Consider the following 16,996-nt stretch of genomic DNA (forward strand, 5'->3'; position numbering starts at 1 on the left):
ATTGGAAAAATATATTTTACAAAAATCATTTAAGAAGTAAGTTGAAATATTTGGAAAGAAACATAAAAAATGGGGGGGGGGGGGGGGGGGGGGCATTCTAACGAACAAAAAAGTTAAAATTTTACCAGAATACACTCGTAATTTATGAGGATGAGAATATACATTTAGTACCATGAAGCTGAAATATTAAAGAAAAATATATTACAAAAAGTTTTTAAGAAGTAAGTTGAAATATTTGGAAAAAAACACAAAAAATGGGGGTGGAAAAAGCATTCTAACAAACAAAAAAGTTAACATTTTACCAGAATGCACTTGTAATTTATGAGGAAAAATAATATCATTTTAGTACCATAGAGTTGAAATATTAAAGAAAAATATTTAACAAAGATTATTTAAGAAGTAAGCTGAAATCACATAAAAAGGTCATAAAACTGTGTTTTATGAAAATGTTCTTCACCAGTCTTAATCATGCCAGTGTGAATGCACCAAAATGCGCATCATGCATCTTGTTATTTTTAGCCAGGACCAAATGTGAACACGACCTTAAAGAACAACAAAGACTTGGAAGACTTGAGCTACACATTTTGTGTCCATGTTCGCCTTCTCGTCTCCGAATAGGAGCTATTTGGACACTTATGGTGAGATTCGGAAATGCCAAGTTTTCCTTGTGGAATTTCCCAACTGTTATTTGGCAAATAGAAGAACCCAAACTATTCTGAATTGGGCCGTCTATAAAATTACATTTCCCAACCGTTACTCCTCTTTGCACGTCGCACTTCGCAGTTCCTTCGCTAACTTCCCGTCTGCTTGAAGCTTGCGGATCAGGTCACGCGGACCTTTCCCCATCAGCGCCGACGGGTGGCGGTAGGAGCCCCCCAGGCGGTCCCACAGCGTGAAGTACTGGCCGTAGTTGTAGTCGAAGAAGAGATGGTGGTCGGTGTGGTGCGCCGAGCCATTGATGACTCCCGTCATAGCGTTCGGGACCCGGTAGTCGCCGTCGTGGATGGAGATGGTCCATATGTTGACGAAGACGTACAGGACCAAGTAGAGCACCTTTTGGAGCGGGAAGAGGAAGGGGTAGATGTGGTACGGGAGCCCCTGCATGAAGCCGTCCACCGGGTGGAAGGCGTGACTGGCGAACGGCGTGGGGATCTTCCACACGTGGTGCGGTTTGTGGAAAAGCTGCATTTGGGGCAAGATAGCAAAGGGATTTCAGCAAACGTCCTCAACCGTACATTTTAGCTAAGCCTGGTTTCTTCTGCTTATCAGAGGTCGGGTTGTGGGGACGGGAGCCTTAACAATGAAGCCCAGACTTCCGTCTCTGGCTACTTCATACATCTCTCAGTAGATCCAAGGTATTGCGCGGCCAGCTAAGAGACATTGTGCTCTAATTTCGTGGCGCAGCGCAAGGTGGCGCACCCCACGTAGCCAATTTAGTACACTGAGCTGCACTGAGATGGGTGTGGCGGCGCACCCGTGGGACTTGTCCACATTTTCAGCTTGTCGTAGTGACAATTTTGTGACAAAACATCGCGCCAGCCCAGACATGGTCTGTTCTTGGCGCAGGCGAAGCGCACCCTGCACAGTGGTGAATTGGCTGACAGGTGCACAGTGCAGACACGCCACCAAAACCTCACAGATGGGTTTTTCGGAGTGTCAGGCACATTTCAATGCAACCAGCAACCACTATTTCATGTAAGCGTCTGAACCAGCATAAAACACAAGACAGATCTACTCATCGTTCAACTCCTTGGCTGTGCTGGACGCCTGGTCTACCAAATTAGAGCCCTGGGTTTCTCCCGGGTGACAGTGCTGATCACCTTATCTCTAAGCGAGAGCCCAGGTACCCTGCGGAGAAAACTCCTTTTGGCTGTGATCTTATGCTTTTGGTCACGACCCGAAGGTCATGACCAAAGGCGAGGGTCGGAACGTCGACGGGCCAGTCCATTGGGAGCGTTCCCTTTCGGCTCAGCTCTGGGCTAAAATAGCTTGAAGACTCGGGCTTACTTGGCAACATACGACTGTACTCACCTTGTAAATAAGTTTATGATGCAGGAAGCGGTGAATCCAATAAATGCACATGTCGGTGAAAAACAGGAAGGAGATCATACTCAGGAAAAGTCCGGTCCAACCTGCAAGCGTTCCAGATCGGTTAGCAAACAAGGAGCAAATCCAAGGATTTGAAAGCGAAAAGAACAGAAGCAATGTTGTACCCAAGGGTGAGTCGTGGACGTTGTCGTACAATTTGCTGTATCCTCGGACTTCGGCGAAGAACAGCGCAACGGTGGGAATGCTGATCCAGGGAAGCGAGGTCAGCGCATACTTGATCTCCCGCCAAACTTGATTCTGTGGGATGAAAGTGTTTGCTTTAAGGACAACAGGAAAATATATTCTCGCAAAATGGATACAAATTTTGCTATATTTTATTAAATTACATTTTTAGAATGTGCTGCATAAAAAAACACTTTGGACATCCTTGTCCTACTGTATCACAAACAGGAGTACTTTTACTTTTCTTGCCTATTAGTACTACATACAGTATGGCCAAGGGGCGGCCCAAGTATCCTGACGTGTAAACCGCAGGGTATTAAACAATTACCTCTAAGAAGTGTGGGTGTTTCATGAGGTCATGGTCAAAGATGAAGTAGTAGCTGATGGCTCCCAGACTCAGGTAGAGCGCCGTCGCTCCAAGGTTGGTCACCACTAGTAGGCTGAGGATCTGCCGCAGGGTACCGTCCTCTGCCCACGACGCTGGGTACACGTAAGGCGTGAACACGTAGTGGTCGGCGACGTTCAGGACAAGATCCATGGTGGCTGAAATGAAGATACCAAGGCACCAGGCAAAAGTGTAATAAGAAGTTAATCACTGTTGATTATTAAGTGGCAAAACAATACAACACTTAACTTACCTTTCATGAAAAGTCATTTTGTAAACATCCTGTACTAAAGTATTGGACACCATCAGTCTTGAGGTTTTGTATGATTTTACATTGATGGCTTATCAACCTGAAATGGGACGCGAGTCCCCTTCAAAATGGAAGTAACAAACATTTTTGCAGCCGATTCCTTAAAAACAGTGCTCCTATCATATAGAGCTACTTTGGTATTTGGTAAAGCAACACATGTAGACATGTTAAAACGCTTATTATTTATATCAACCTCACTCTTTGCTCTTTTTCCCCTGTTTTGATCTTTTTCCTTTTTAATTGTACAAATATTTCCACTTTCTTCTGAAACAATGTTCATACATTTTTTTCTTCTTGTAATTATTATGACTTTATTCCCAGAATATTTTTACTTATCCCCCGAACTATTTGGTTTTGTTTCTGATAATATCACAACTTTAAAAATTCATATTTAATTTCCATGCCACTAAAATGACATATTTCTCTTCATAATATTACACATTAAATCTTGTAAAATTGCACCTTATTTTCTTATCAGAATACGTTTTTTCCTTCCTATTTTGACTTTATTCTCATGAAATGACAGCTGTTTTTTTCCATTTCTGCTGTTTTCCAACTTTCTTCTTCTCAAAATTATAACTTCATTGCTATATTCTCACACTTAATTTATAACTTTTTCCAACTTTATTGTTTATGTTTTTTCATAGTACTCCGACTTAAAAAAAAAATCAAAATTAATTCATCTTTATGTTTTCTCCGGGTACTCCGGTTTCCTCCCACATTCCAAAAACATGCTAGGTTGATTGGCGACTGCAAATTGTCCATAGGTATGAATGTGAGTGTGAATGGTTGTTTGTCTATATGTGCCCTGTGATTGGCTGGCCACCAGTCCAGGGTGTACCCCGCCTCTCGCCCAAAGACAGCTGGGATAGGCTCCAGCACCCCCGCGACCCTCGTGAGGAAAAAGCGGTAGAAAATGAATGACTCAATGAATTCATCTTTATGCTAATCAAAAGGTGTTAATATAGAGATTCTTCGACCAGCTTTTTTTGCACTGTGCCCTTTAAATCAGCTGAGCGATCCTGCACATACAGGTAGGATCGTTAGGACCTTAAAGAATCTTAAAGGATCTTGGCAATAGGTTCTTAAAAACAGCAGTGCCCTGAGAAAGATGTATTTTCTAACTTTGGACAAAACTTAAGTACTGTACAACAAAACCGAAATAACAACATTTAAAATGCCATGAATGACATCTCGCAGTCTTTATAGACACGTTAAAATATATTTGTTGTTGGCGTATGACCCAATTCTGCAACAACGAAAAGCTCACCTGATGTTGGTTACTGTGTTCCGGAACACAGCACAGTTAGGTACAGCGCTTAAACTAAAGGCCGACAGTAGCCAATCACTAAAGAGCTTCCAGTGAAGTCACATAACATTCATCCAATGAGCGCGCAGCTTCTGGTCACATCAGCTTTGCCGTCAGCCGCCATTGGCCAATAGGGCGATCTGCTCATAGCACAAGGCTCGGTTAAAGGTCCCAGCTGGAAGAGGAGCTCAAACGTCGTCATAATGTTGCCCCAAAAACAACTATAACGTGCTTGTATTAGAAGTGGACCCATGCAGGTACAATAAAACCCCTTTTATGGACCACTACCAACCCCTCAGAGGCGGAAAAAACGCTACATACTCCACAAACACGCACATTCAAACTTGGCTTGGTTTTAAAACCCAAATATGACAAATGTAAACATCTTTTCATGGAGATGTCCATCCATTTGTATCACCCCCTTAATTCGGCGTTGTTTAATGCAACCTTATAGTTATTATTGCGTCTCGTAATGACAATTGTACAACAGCTCTCTCTGCAAAAGTGTAAATAAGGGTAGTCTAAAAACTAACTCTGAATATGCCAAACCTCCCTGAAATTAAATACTTATAATTAAAATAGGGGGAAAATATAATCTTTTAGTGACAATCCTAACAGACACACAAATAGATACATATTTGACCACAAGGTGTCGCCATTGGTCCAGGTAAAAACATTACTATGCGTTGGCTCCATGTTGCTGTGCGTCATTAAAAAAAAAAACAAAAACAGGTCACATGACCATGAGGTGAAGCCATTGTGCTTTGTGATGATGTCACCGCGATGACATCATCACAAAGCACCACCAGCCACATTGGACGGTGAGGTAGTACCATACCCCTTTTGTTGATGTCATCATGGCCAAACATGACTATGGGGTAGAGCTCGTTAGCTTTGGCAATATTATTATCACTAATCATCATCGTCACAAGACCCGCAACCCCCGAGACATACGAGCTAGCTCGCTAGCTGCCTCTGTGGCACAATGGAGAATAAAATGCATCACATGCAGGGAAATGACTCCCTAAATCAAAATGTTCAACTCCTACAGTTTCAAACTGAGAAGTTCAGACAACTGTGGACTAAAGGCAATCAGTGTTTTGAAGAGCTTAAGCATTACTACATTCAGCTCAATGAGGAGTGGCAAACCCAGTGGCTTCTACGAGAGGAAACCATAGGATCCTACCAGCGGCACCTCGAGGTGGACTACATCAAGTTGTTAGAGGAATACGCCAAACTGTACAACACACGGGAGGCAAATGAGAGGATTCTTCTGAAAACCAACGCTGCACTGCAAAAATGTAACTTGGAGCTCAAGCAATACCACACTCAGCTCAACGAAGTGTGGCACAGCCGGTGGATGAAGCGGGAGAAAAGCATCGCCTCCCAGCTGAGATTTCTTGAGGCGGACAACAGAACGCTTGTGATGGAAAACGCCGAGCGGTCTCACACGATGAAGGTCAACGACAAGATGTTTCTGAAGACCAAGACCGAACTCTACAAAACCAGTTTAGAGCTGGAGAAATTAAAAGCCGCCAAAGATTACCTCTCGCTAGAAATGATGGAAAAGGAGGAGAGATGGAAACGGGAGAGAGAGCAGCTCCTCAAAGAAAGACAGGACTTGCTGGAGGACGTGAAGTTGTGCGAGAACCTGATCCGGCGCGTGGTAAGTGTGCCTTTACGAGTTTTTTAAGTCTCACTATGCATGGGTACAGAGATGAAGTCGAAGTCGGATTCAGTTGAAGCACAAGTTGATTGTTGATTCTGATTATGTTGATTATATGAAATCCCCTAGTTGATGCCAGTCCAGAGTACTCACAACCACTGTTACAGATGTCAATCATAAAATGAAACAAGGGGACCAGGACCCCTGGGGATAAATGATGGCACCCCGAGGGGTACTTGAGATGGAAATAATACTGTATATCCATATATCTTAGGGGTGTAACGATAAGGTTCGGTACATACCTCAGTTTTAAGGTTGCGGTTCTGTTCACTTTTGGTACAGTAAGAGAACAAAAATCTAAATGTTAAACTCATTTTGTGAAAACAGTTTTCATAATTAAAAACAATGAAACATAAAAACGGTTGGCAGGTAATTCTACAACAAAAACTATTCTCAAGTACATATAGTTGTCCCTAGTTTATTGCGATTAATTGGTTCCAGACCCGAATGCAATAACCACATTGTAGGATTCAATATTAATAAATGTAATATTTTCAGAGAGCGGATAAACCTGTGTATGACTTGTTAAATATGGGTCCTAATATTATGAGCGTCCTGTAGATATGAATTAACACTCGAATAGTCTTTTACTTCCAAGCTTAAAGTGTTTCAAATAAAGTGAGGAAGAAGAGCAAAGAAGCCAAAAGCTTACCACTTCCACACGGAATGAGAGGAGAACCTCTCCTTTTGTTTGGATCAATGTCGATTCCAGCCATCATATCCTATCCAATCCCATCCTCGGTTCATCAAACTTTTTTACACTTCTCAAATGCCTTGGCGATAGAACGAAGCTCTGAGCCCAGGTGTTGTAACGTTTCAGGTGTGATGTGTTGAATGTCGGGTTTCTTTTTCCTTACATTGCAAGGTTTGCAGAACATTTGGCTAAATGTTTTTCTCTCAAACAGTGACAAATCCCACACAATCGACACCATGTTTGTATACAAGTCAGCTCATGGGAACTTGCGACAGGCCGTTTGCAGCATGTCACAGAAAATGAGTGCTTGATTTGCTCACCCTAGCCCACCTACAGCACAGTATGGGCGATCTTACCTCATTGGAGCGTTTAATATTTAACCATTATTGGAGTTCAGCCCAATAACCATCACACAGTTATAGTATAGTTCCGGCTTGTAGCCCCATTCTCCATCTCAACTGAACATACTTTCTTACGTTTCACTCGGACCAAGTGACAAAAATAGGTGACAGAAGAGGCTTTTCAAGCTCAGGCTTCTTTTTGGCATTGTTGGTGTCCATGACACCCTGAGCGGACGGCTGGGCAGCACTGTGTTCCTGCCAACCTCTTCCTGTCACGTTTACCGTAATACATACGCCTTTGTATCAAGTCTTAAGTTCTGCTCTAAAAATTCAGGTTCCGAATACATCTATCGTTACCCCTCTAATATATATCAAATAAAGTTTATCGTCTATCTGATAAAGGATTTCTCAGGGGTACTTCAATAAAAAACCACTGGCTGTATGATTGGCTGTGTCCTTTTTTTGTTGTTTAGGAGATTGCCGTCAAAATGATGGAGGACAGGAAGGTGCTGAAAAAGAGGAACAACAGAAGCAAAGCCAAGAAAAAAGAGTGTGTCGAGCAGAAGGAGGAGGGGAAAGTGGAAGGAGGTGTCGAGGAGCTTGTGAGGAACACTGAGGAGAAAGAGGAAGGAGGTGTCGAGGAGCTTGTGAGGAACATTGAGGAGAAAGGGGAAGGTGTTGAGGAGAAAGAGGAAAAAGGAGTCAAGGAGGTAGTGAGTGGCACAGAGAGAGTGAAAGGGAGTGATGAGGAAAGAAGGAGAAAAGAGGAGAAAGAGAAAGATGACGGGATCTGTCCAGACATCAATGGCGAGTGGGAAGACTGTGACGATGACAAGTGGGAAGATTGTGATAAGGAGGAGCAAGGAGAAGAGGAAGAAGCGGGAGAAGGAAGGGGAGAGGATGACAAAGAGGAACAGGAAACGTGTGACCAAGAGGAAATGGATTTCCAAGATGAAGAGGAAGTTGATGAAGTGGAAGAAGGTGACCGAATCAAAGCAGAAGAGGATGTTGAGGACGAGGGAAAAGAAGATACTGGGAAAGGAGAAGGGAATTATTTGGAGGGAGGCCAAGAAGACGACAGCGACAAAGAGGAAGTGGATTTCCAAGAGGAAAAAGGTGACGAAGAGGAAAGCCGAGAAGAAGAGGAAGGAGTTGACACAGAAGAATCGGAAGAAGAGGACCAAGACAAAGTTGGAAAAGATGATGAGGAAGGTGATCATGATCAATGGGGTGATTATGAGCAAGTGGGAAGCCCAGAGGAAGGGGAGGAGGAATGCCAAGAAGAAGAGGAGGAAGGCGACCGAGACGAAGTGGATTACCAAGATGAAGATGAAGAGGATGAAGACGACCAAGATGAAGGAGCTGATTATGAGCAAGAGAGGGGCCAAGAAGGAGAGGAACATGACCAGGAATTTGAGGATTGGTGGCAGGACATTGTAAACAAAACACACAATGATGAACATGATCAGGAATTTGAGGACTGGTGGCAGGGCATCATGAGCAAAACAGAACAAGCAAGTGACCTGGAGGGGGAAGACTATGAGGAAGAGGAAGGCCGAGAGGAAGGGGAACAGGATGACCAAGAAGATGAGGAAGAAGGTGACCAAGAGAGAAAAGATTATGAGCAAGAGGAAAGCCAAGAGGAACGGAAAGAGCACGGCCAAGAAGAAGAGGAAGAAAGTGACCAAGAGGGCGGAGATTATTTGTCAGTGGAAGGGGAAGAGGAAAAGGAGGATGGTGACCAAAAGGAGAAGAAAGAGGGTGACCAAAAAGGTCAAGAAGAAGAGGAATAATAATAAGATAATTAAATAAGAGGGTGATCAAGCAGGGGAAAAGGATGACCAAGAGGAAGTGGAAGAAGGTGACCAAGAGTGGGAGGATTATGAGAAAGAGGAAATTGATGAGGAACTGAAGAGGATGGCGAAGAGGAAGGCCAAAAGGACCAAGACAACAGTGATGACAAAAGCGGGGAAGAGAATAATAAGGTGGAAGGGGAATAAAAGTGTGCCAAAGAGGAGGTAAGAGTGACAAGGAGGAGCGTACCAATAAACAAGGGGAGGAAGAGTGTGTCAAGATGGACAATGGCGTGGGGAAGATGGGCGTGTCCATCCATCCAGCTAACCATCCATCCAACCAACGAAACAGCCAACCATCCATCTAACCAACCAACCAACCAACCAACCAACCGTCCATCCATCCATCCATCCATCCATCCAACCATCCATCCATCCATCCATCCATCCATCCATCCATCCATCCATCTAATCAACTATCCATTCATCCAACCAACCATCCATCCATCCATCCAACCATCTAACCAACCATCCAACCATCCATCCAACCAACCAACCAACCATCCATCCATCCATCCATCCATCCATCCATCCATCCATCCAACCATCCATCCATCTAATCAACTATCCATTCATCCAACCAACCATCCATCCATCCATCCATCCATCCAACCATCTAACCAACCATCCATCCAACCAACCATCCATCCATCCATCCATCCATCCATCCATCCATCCAACCAACCATCTAACCAACCATCCATCCATCTAACCAACTATCCTTCCATCCAACCATCCAACCAACCATCCATTCAACCATCCATCCAACCAACCAACCAACCATCCATCCATCCATCCATCCATCCAACCAACCATCCCTCCATCCAACCAACCATCCATTCAACCATCCAACCAACCAACCATCCATCCATCCAACAACCAACCAACCAACCATCTAACCAACCAACCATCTAACCAACCATCCATCCATCTAACCAACTATCCTTCCATCCAACCAACCATCCATCCATCTATCCAACCAACCAACCAACCAACCGTCCGTCGATCCATCCAACCATCCATCCATCCATTTTCTTTACAGCTTGTCCTGACAAGGTCGTAGGTATGATGAAGCCGCTGTCAGATGACTTATGGCGAGAGGCGGAGTACACAGCGGACTGGTAACCAGCCAATCACAGAGCACATATAGACAAACAACCATTCACACTCACATACCGATGAACAACCAATAGTCTCCAATGAACCTGACAAGCATATTTTTGCAATACATGGAGCAAACCCACCCACACCCGGGTGGAAACATGCAAATGCCCCACAGTGATGCTCAAACGGAGATACATCTCCAGACTGTATGGCCAACATGCAAAACAGGAATAAAGTGAAGAGGGGAGAGAGACTACCAGGTTGGAGAAAGACTGACACAAGAAAACAAAAAGCGAGGCGGAAGAAGGAGTGAGGTAGAAGAAGGGAGTGAGGCGGAAGAAGTGAGTGTCATGACTGTTGGGAAAGAAAGAGGAGGGGGGTGTCATAGTCCGGACGGAGTGATGTGGTGGAGGCTGAGGATTACAGTGTGTCTAATGAAGACAGGAATATCACAGACATGAAAGAGTGAGGTGGAGGATGAAAGTGTCAACATAAAAGAGGAGGGCGTTGCAGAGGAGAAAGAGAGGGTGAAGAAGACATTGTGGACGATGAGAGTGCCAAGAAGGAGGAGGGAGAGAATATTAGTGGAAAGGAGTTCCAAGGTGGAGGAGATTGGCAAAGTAGAGGAAGACGCAAAAGGGAGTGCCAAAGTAGATGAGAAGGAGTGTTAGTGAAAAGAGTGAAGGAGACACAGGGAGGGAGGGAGGGAGCATGGTAAATGACAACAGAGTGTCATTGTCGATTAGCTTCACTTTATCTTCTTACTGAGTATATGTTTGGTTTCTTATATTCAGTTTCTTCAGCTTTGTGAGACGTTGTTTCACCATGACATATCTCCACAGGCGTCTGCCGTCAGCTGTACTTCCTGTGGCCATCCTGATAGACCTGACAGATTGACTCAGTTGGCCAACAACACATCAAGAATGTTCCCCCTATCTTAGATACCTCTTTCAGATACACATTTTGCCTGTCATTGTGTCACTCTCCTACCATTTACTCTGCAAAAAGTTGTGGGCTTCTTTGAGTTTAGATCTGTAATCACTTTCCAATCTGCCTGGAGGAGAAAGAGAAATCTAATTTGACAATGAGGTAATGAACCCGTGAAACCATTATCTTCGATAACCCATTTCAAAGACTGGTTGAAGCACTGATGGAAATTCTATTAAACATAGCTGGCTGATTTCTCTATTTGGTGGCAGAAAGACACTTTCAAGCCTTGACAATTTACTGGGTTGCAAGTGATCATTATTCCGAGGAGCGTCAACACTCAAGCGTTACCTAATGATTGAAAGGCAACAAGCCCAGACTTTCTGCTAATGACCCCTCATAGACTAAAAACACAGCGATGGCCACTATCTCTGTCTCAATGGATTATTACCATGACTCCTATCACTGATGGTTTGGGTTCATGCACGGCAGTGGACTCGGGTCTGTGGGTGTCTGGGCCAAAAAGTTTTGTTATCTGTGCTTTACTTAACTTGGCTCCATGAACCAATCCCGTTCACTTTGTCACTTTTAAAATGGTATTTTTTGGTAGCTCTACATTCAAGATCACATTCCTGTTGATAGCCAAACTGGTTGGGCCTCAACTAAACCAATTTCATAAAGACTGGGAACCAGTTTCCTCTCTCAGGCACACTGCAGGGGTTTGTGCTTGGCCCCAATCTTTACCTCTGCTTTCCCAGTATCATCATGAGCGCTCAGGTTTGCAGATGATAATTCACATGCCACTTTCAGGTTTCTGGACTACAGACTATCATGGACCCGTAATAGATCAACCACACTGAAGAGCACTTAGCACTTTCCATAAAGGGTACCTTTAACCATTGCATACTATGGCACTTGCATCAAAGTACCCAATTTCCATCGACCGTCGAACCCCCGACAATCCACAAAAATGCCTACCAGCTATTCAATGGACCGTTCATATTTGTATATTGCATACATTTACTGAATTCAAATTTGTAATTGAGTCCTAGGAGTTGCAGTTGTATCACTACAAACAAAAAGTGCACAAGCAAAAAGACTCGTCACGTGGCCACAGAACCTGAAATTATCCACCTTGCCCTGAGGCTCCAAACACATGAATCTTCAAATTATGAAATGCTGAAATGTGACACCATGTGTGTGCTTCTCCATGTGATATTTATCAGCCTGCTGAATGCGTGTCGGCCATTATTTGTTCTGCGCCTCTTTGTGTATTCATGTCATGAATAATGCCTGCTGATGCTAATCAGATGGCGGACCCGAGAGCGGTCTCAAAAGCATCCTCCTGGAAAACCAATCATCCGCGTGGCCTTATAGCGACATTGCACTTGAGGAGTGCACCGTCTCCCATTTTGCATAGCATTGGACTAACCACAGGCACTGATTAGCACCATCCTCCCCACTGATAAAAACAGTTGTGTCTTGATTTTAATGAACTGCTTCACATTAGTGAGGCCCTTCTTTCCTCCCTGTACACTTGCCTCCACTTGCCCTCTCGCAGTCTGGGGAAAAAATGGGGCTCTGGTTGGGGATTACATAAATAAATAAATAAATCGGTCAACACTTCTATCAGTAAGCAGCCCGGCCAGGCGCACTCTAGAGCCAAGACAAAAATATTGACAAAATGTCTGCTGCTCATCTTATTATCTTGCCCAGGGTTGCTTTTGCCAAAATAGCCCATGCTGGAGGCAAGCGATGGTGGCAGCCTCTGTGAGTGCATTCTGCAGGGACATAGATGTTTGCAAAGCTCGCCACAAGTGAGCTCTGAGTGCCGCACCATCATTCCCCGTCTGAATGCTTCTGGATGAAGCAGCAGAAGTTTGCTGATAAGTGATTTGCTTACCGCCAACCAGTTGCTTGGCACAGGGAGTGACCCCAAGTATTGCTCAAAACGGGCAGAATGTTATGAGACAGAGGAAATTGATGAACTGAAGAGGATGGCGAAGAGGAAGGCCAAAAGGACCAAGACAACAGTGATGACAAAAGCGGGGAAGAGAATAAGGTGGAAGGGGAATAAGTGTGCCAAAGAGGAGGTAAAAGAGTGACAAGAAGGAGCGTACCAATAAAGAAGGGGAGGAAGAGTGTGTCAAGATGGACAATGGCGTGGGGAAGATGGGCGTGTCCATCTATCCAGCTAACCATCCATCCAACCAACCATCCAACAGCCATCCATCCAACCAGCCATCCATCCATCCATCCAAACATCTAACCAACCAACCATTCATCCAACCATCCAACCATCCATCCATCCATCCAGCTAGCCATCCATCCATCCATCCATCATCCATCCATCTAACCAACTATCCATCCATCCATCCAACCATCCATCTATCCAACCAACCATCTAACCAACCATCCATCCATCCATCCAGCTAGCATCCATTCATCCATCCATCATCCAACCATCTAACCAACCCTCCATCCAATCATCCATCCATCCTTCCATCCAACCAACCATCTAACCAACCATCCATCCATCTAACCAACTATCCATCCATCCATCCATCCATCCATCCATCCATCCATCCATCCAACCATCCATCTATCCAACCAACCATCTAACCAACCATCCATCCATCTAACCAACTAACCATCCATCTATCCAACCATCCACCCAACCAACCATCTAACCAACCATCCATCCATCTAACCAACTATCCATCCATCCATCTATCCATCCATCCAACCATCCATCTATCCAACCATCCATCCATCCAACCATCCAACCATCCATCCATCCAACCATCCAACCATCCATCCATTCATCCAACCATCCATCCATCAATCTATCCAACCATCCATCCATTCAACCAACCATCCATCCATCCATCCAACCATCCACCTAACCAACTATCCATCTAACCAACTATCCATCCATCCAACCAACCAACCATCCAACCATCCATCCATCCATCCATCCATCCATCCATCCATCCATCCATCCATCCATCCATCCATCCATCCATCCAACTAACTATCCATCCAACCAACCAACCATCCATCCATCCATCCATCCATCCATCCATCCATCCATCCATCCATCCATCCATCTATCCAGCCATCCAACCATCCATCCGTCCATCCAACCAACCAACCAACCAACCAACCAACCAACCTCCTCTTAAGAGAACAGACCAGAGAATGAGGATTGATGCTGCAGATATTGCCTAGTGAAGCGGGTCCTTGCTCTGTGCCGGCGTTGACAAATGTGAGCGTCAAAAATGACTAAATATACCAGATGACAACTACAGATAGCGAGCAAGTCGACTGCGTGAACACCGGGAAGTAGATGGCATAAATCAGCCCACATAAACGGGCAAGTGTCATATCATCCAACCTCCCCCCCCAGGCTCGACTGATAAAATGCATTAATACATAATAATGATACATAAGAGGTGAGAAAAGTACATGCATCAACTTTGCAGCTGTCATTTAGAGAGAAGATGGCTTCCTACTAAAAAGGTGCAAAATGCTACTATGTTCAAAAAGAAGCCTGGACACCAGTCCCACAGTGGATAGGGAATTGGCGGCATGTGTAGTATGAGCAGTGGTGATTGTGTAGGGGCAGTGCCCCACTAAATGGTGCTGTTTTCCTATTCAAATCAATAGTGATTTGATAGTGACATGGATACGTTAATCTTCTACCGCTTATCCTCACGAGGGCTGTTGAGGAGGTGCTGGAGCCTATCCCAGCTGTCTTTGGGCGTTAGGCGGGGTGCACCCTGGACTGGTGGCCAGCCAATCACAGGGCACATATAGACAAACAACCATTCACACTCACATTCATACCTATGGACAATTTAGAGTGGCCAATTAACCTAGCATGTTTTTGGAATGTGGGAGGAAACCGGAGTACCCGGAGAAAACCCACGCATGCACGGGGAGAACATGCAAACTCCACACAGAGATGGCCGAGGGTGGGATTGAACTCGGTTTTCCTAGCTGTGACGCCTGCACGCTAACCACTCGGCGCCGTGCTGCCACATGATACATGTAATCACAAAATTAATTTATAAAAATAAACTGGTGTCATCATTTTGGTGCTGTTTTTGGAGAAATCCTATTAATTTTCATCTTTTGCACTGATTACAAAATCAACACATTTATATAAACCATTTATAAATGCTAATTTCTATCTGTTGTCTCTGGACAGGTTGATGTTAAGCACCTTAAGACACAGTTAAAACACATGAAGACACAATACAATAAAACACACAATATGACATTACATGAGACCCTCCCAACTCAACACCCAACCAAAGACCAGAACTAGTTCAAATGATGAAAGTGCTGAAACGCTTAGTCCAGAATCAAATCAAATAGAGTACACGGTCATGATCACACAACTTGCTGGACACAATCCACTTCTTTAGTTGATGTTTGAAGGCAGCTAAAGCAAAACTAGAGGAATCTCTAATCGGCAGTGTTCCAACAGGTACCGCCTTTGAAGGAGAGGACATTTTGTCCAAAAGTACTTTTTCTCTGTGGTACGTGACAATCACCTCTGGATACGGCACTTGTGGACCGGGATAGTCGGGTTTTGATCAAATCAAAAACAGGTCCTGGGGGAGTGGGGGCGGAGTCATTTCTAAATATCACAAGATTTTCAAAGCAAGTACTTTGTACTTTGATGGTTAAGTTCTGGTCTTTTTGTCTAATACTTCCAGGGCTCTTTTACCGTGTGTACTGTATACTGACTGCATGTCTTTCAGTAGCCACGTATACATGGACCCAACTATTCCAATGGCATTCAGTTTATTTGCTTTATTTCTGTTGTTTATTGGTGGTTGGCAAGCAGCTTTCGTGTGCATTCCCGCCATCTGTGGAACAGAATCTAAACCCTTCTATACGCCATTCACAAGTCCACTTTTATTAAAAAAGAAAAATATGTATATATCTATATAAAACATGTCCTGAGTTTAATTATAAAATATTAGCAAGATTGAATTTGATCTTTTCCTGTTTAAATTTATCCCGGGTGCGTTCTTTCAGCGCATGCTCAGATATGACGTAACACGCAGATCCAGACGTTCTTCGGTTTTAAAAATGGAGGCGAGCAATCGGCACTGGACTGCTACGGAAACTTTGTGTTTGATCCAAACTAAATTTCAAGACTGGACGAACTTAAAAGTGGCAATACGGAGTTATTCCAACAAGTGAAAGAAAAACTCGGGGAAGTCGGTATCACGTGATGTTGATGTTTACGCTTTAGTGCACATGACCCATTGACTATTCTGGTTGATTATAGCGGCGCATGTGGACAAGAGATTGGAATATTCCTTTCCATATATAACATTGTTTTCGGAAAGGTCATTCGGAAAGAGAAAAACTCATGTAAACGTGGCTAATGTCTTTCAGTAACACCAACTAGTCATACAGTAACTTATTAATTCATTCATTCATTTTCTACCGCTTATCCTCACGAGAGTCACGGGGGTGCTGGAGCCTATCCCAGCTGTCTTTGGGCGAGAGGACTGGTGGCCAGCCAATCACAGGGCACATATAGACAAACAACCATTCACAATCACATTCATACCTATGGACAATTTGGAGTGGCCAATTAACCTAGCATGTTTTTGGAATGTGGGAGGAAACCGGAGTACCCGGAGAAAACCCATGCATGCACGGGGAGAACATGCAAACTCCACACAGAGATGGCCGAGGGTGGGACACTTTCCGTGTCGCCTACAGTAACTTAAATGTGAAAAGAATCATACTGTGAAAAAACATCATAGCAGCTTCATTAGGAGTCACTGATCTCCTTATTTGCTCAAAATGGTGTTATGTTTAACCGTCTCAGAAACCATTTTAACATGACCTTTGAATGAGAGTGTTGAATCCAATATTACATTTAAGTATTTAATCTCACTAACTATATATATATTTTAGTTGTATGTATATTCTTTTCAAAAGAGGCAACTAATGGGTTAAAAAGAACATACATCCTGTTTTTTGTTTAGTAAGAGGGAAGATTTTGTGAGCCAGTAGTGTGTATGTTCAAGAATGTAGGCGAGTA

At 43.9% G+C, this 16,996-nt stretch overlaps 2 protein-coding genes across 3 annotated transcripts; one reads left to right on the forward strand and one right to left on the reverse strand.

Annotated features, from left to right (window-relative positions):
* Positions 1-244: 244 nt before the first annotated feature.
* Positions 245-4,315, reverse strand: LOC131132403 (lathosterol oxidase-like). Of its 2 annotated transcripts, none has more exons than XM_058077996.1 (5): positions 2,910-3,400; positions 2,600-2,814; positions 2,214-2,346; positions 2,032-2,132; positions 245-1,182 (listed from the first exon to the last, which is right to left on the reverse strand). In XM_058077996.1, exons 1-5 carry the CDS (start codon positions 2,914-2,916, stop codon positions 754-756), a joined length of 885 nt encoding a protein of 294 aa, XP_057933979.1. In that variant the 5' UTR covers positions 2,917-3,400; the 3' UTR covers positions 245-753. The 2 variants fall into 2 exon arrangements, with proteins under 2 accessions (XP_057933979.1, XP_057933980.1); XM_058077997.1 differs by lacking the exon at positions 2,910-3,400 and adding an exon at positions 4,237-4,315 and having other exon boundaries at positions 246-1,182.
* On the forward strand, positions 3,869-16,407 carry LOC131132402 (uncharacterized). Its single transcript, XM_058077995.1, has 2 exons — positions 3,869-5,941; positions 7,510-16,407. Exons 1-2 carry the CDS (start codon positions 5,261-5,263, stop codon positions 8,827-8,829), a joined length of 2,001 nt encoding a protein of 666 aa, XP_057933978.1. The 5' UTR covers positions 3,869-5,260; the 3' UTR covers positions 8,830-16,407.
* Positions 16,408-16,996: the final 589 nt, after the last annotated feature.

The sequence above is a fragment of the Doryrhamphus excisus genome, chromosome 7, assembly GCF_030265055.1.
Source record: "Doryrhamphus excisus isolate RoL2022-K1 chromosome 7, RoL_Dexc_1.0, whole genome shotgun sequence".
NCBI lineage: Eukaryota > Metazoa > Chordata > Actinopteri > Syngnathiformes > Syngnathidae > Doryrhamphus > Doryrhamphus excisus.

What these genes read in the sequence shown, in the direction of transcription:
- LOC131132403 (XM_058077996.1), bottom strand. An exon ending in CGTCCACGACTCACCCTTGG is followed by an intron (nt 2,133 to 2,213) that starts GTACAACATTGC and finishes GAACGCTTGCAG; the next exon opens with GTTGGACCGGACTTTTCCTG. An exon ending in ATCATAAACTTATTTACAAG is followed by an intron (nt 1,183 to 2,031) that starts GTGAGTACAGTC and finishes CCCCAAATGCAG; the next exon opens with CTTTTCCACAAACCGCACCA.
- LOC131132402 (XM_058077995.1), top strand. Translation starts at nt 5,261, where the DNA reads ATGGAGAATAAAATGCATCACATGCAGGGAAATGACTCCCTAAATCAA. An exon ending in AGAACCTGATCCGGCGCGTG is followed by an intron (nt 5,942 to 7,509) that starts GTAAGTGTGCCT and finishes TTTGTTGTTTAG; the next exon opens with GAGATTGCCGTCAAAATGAT.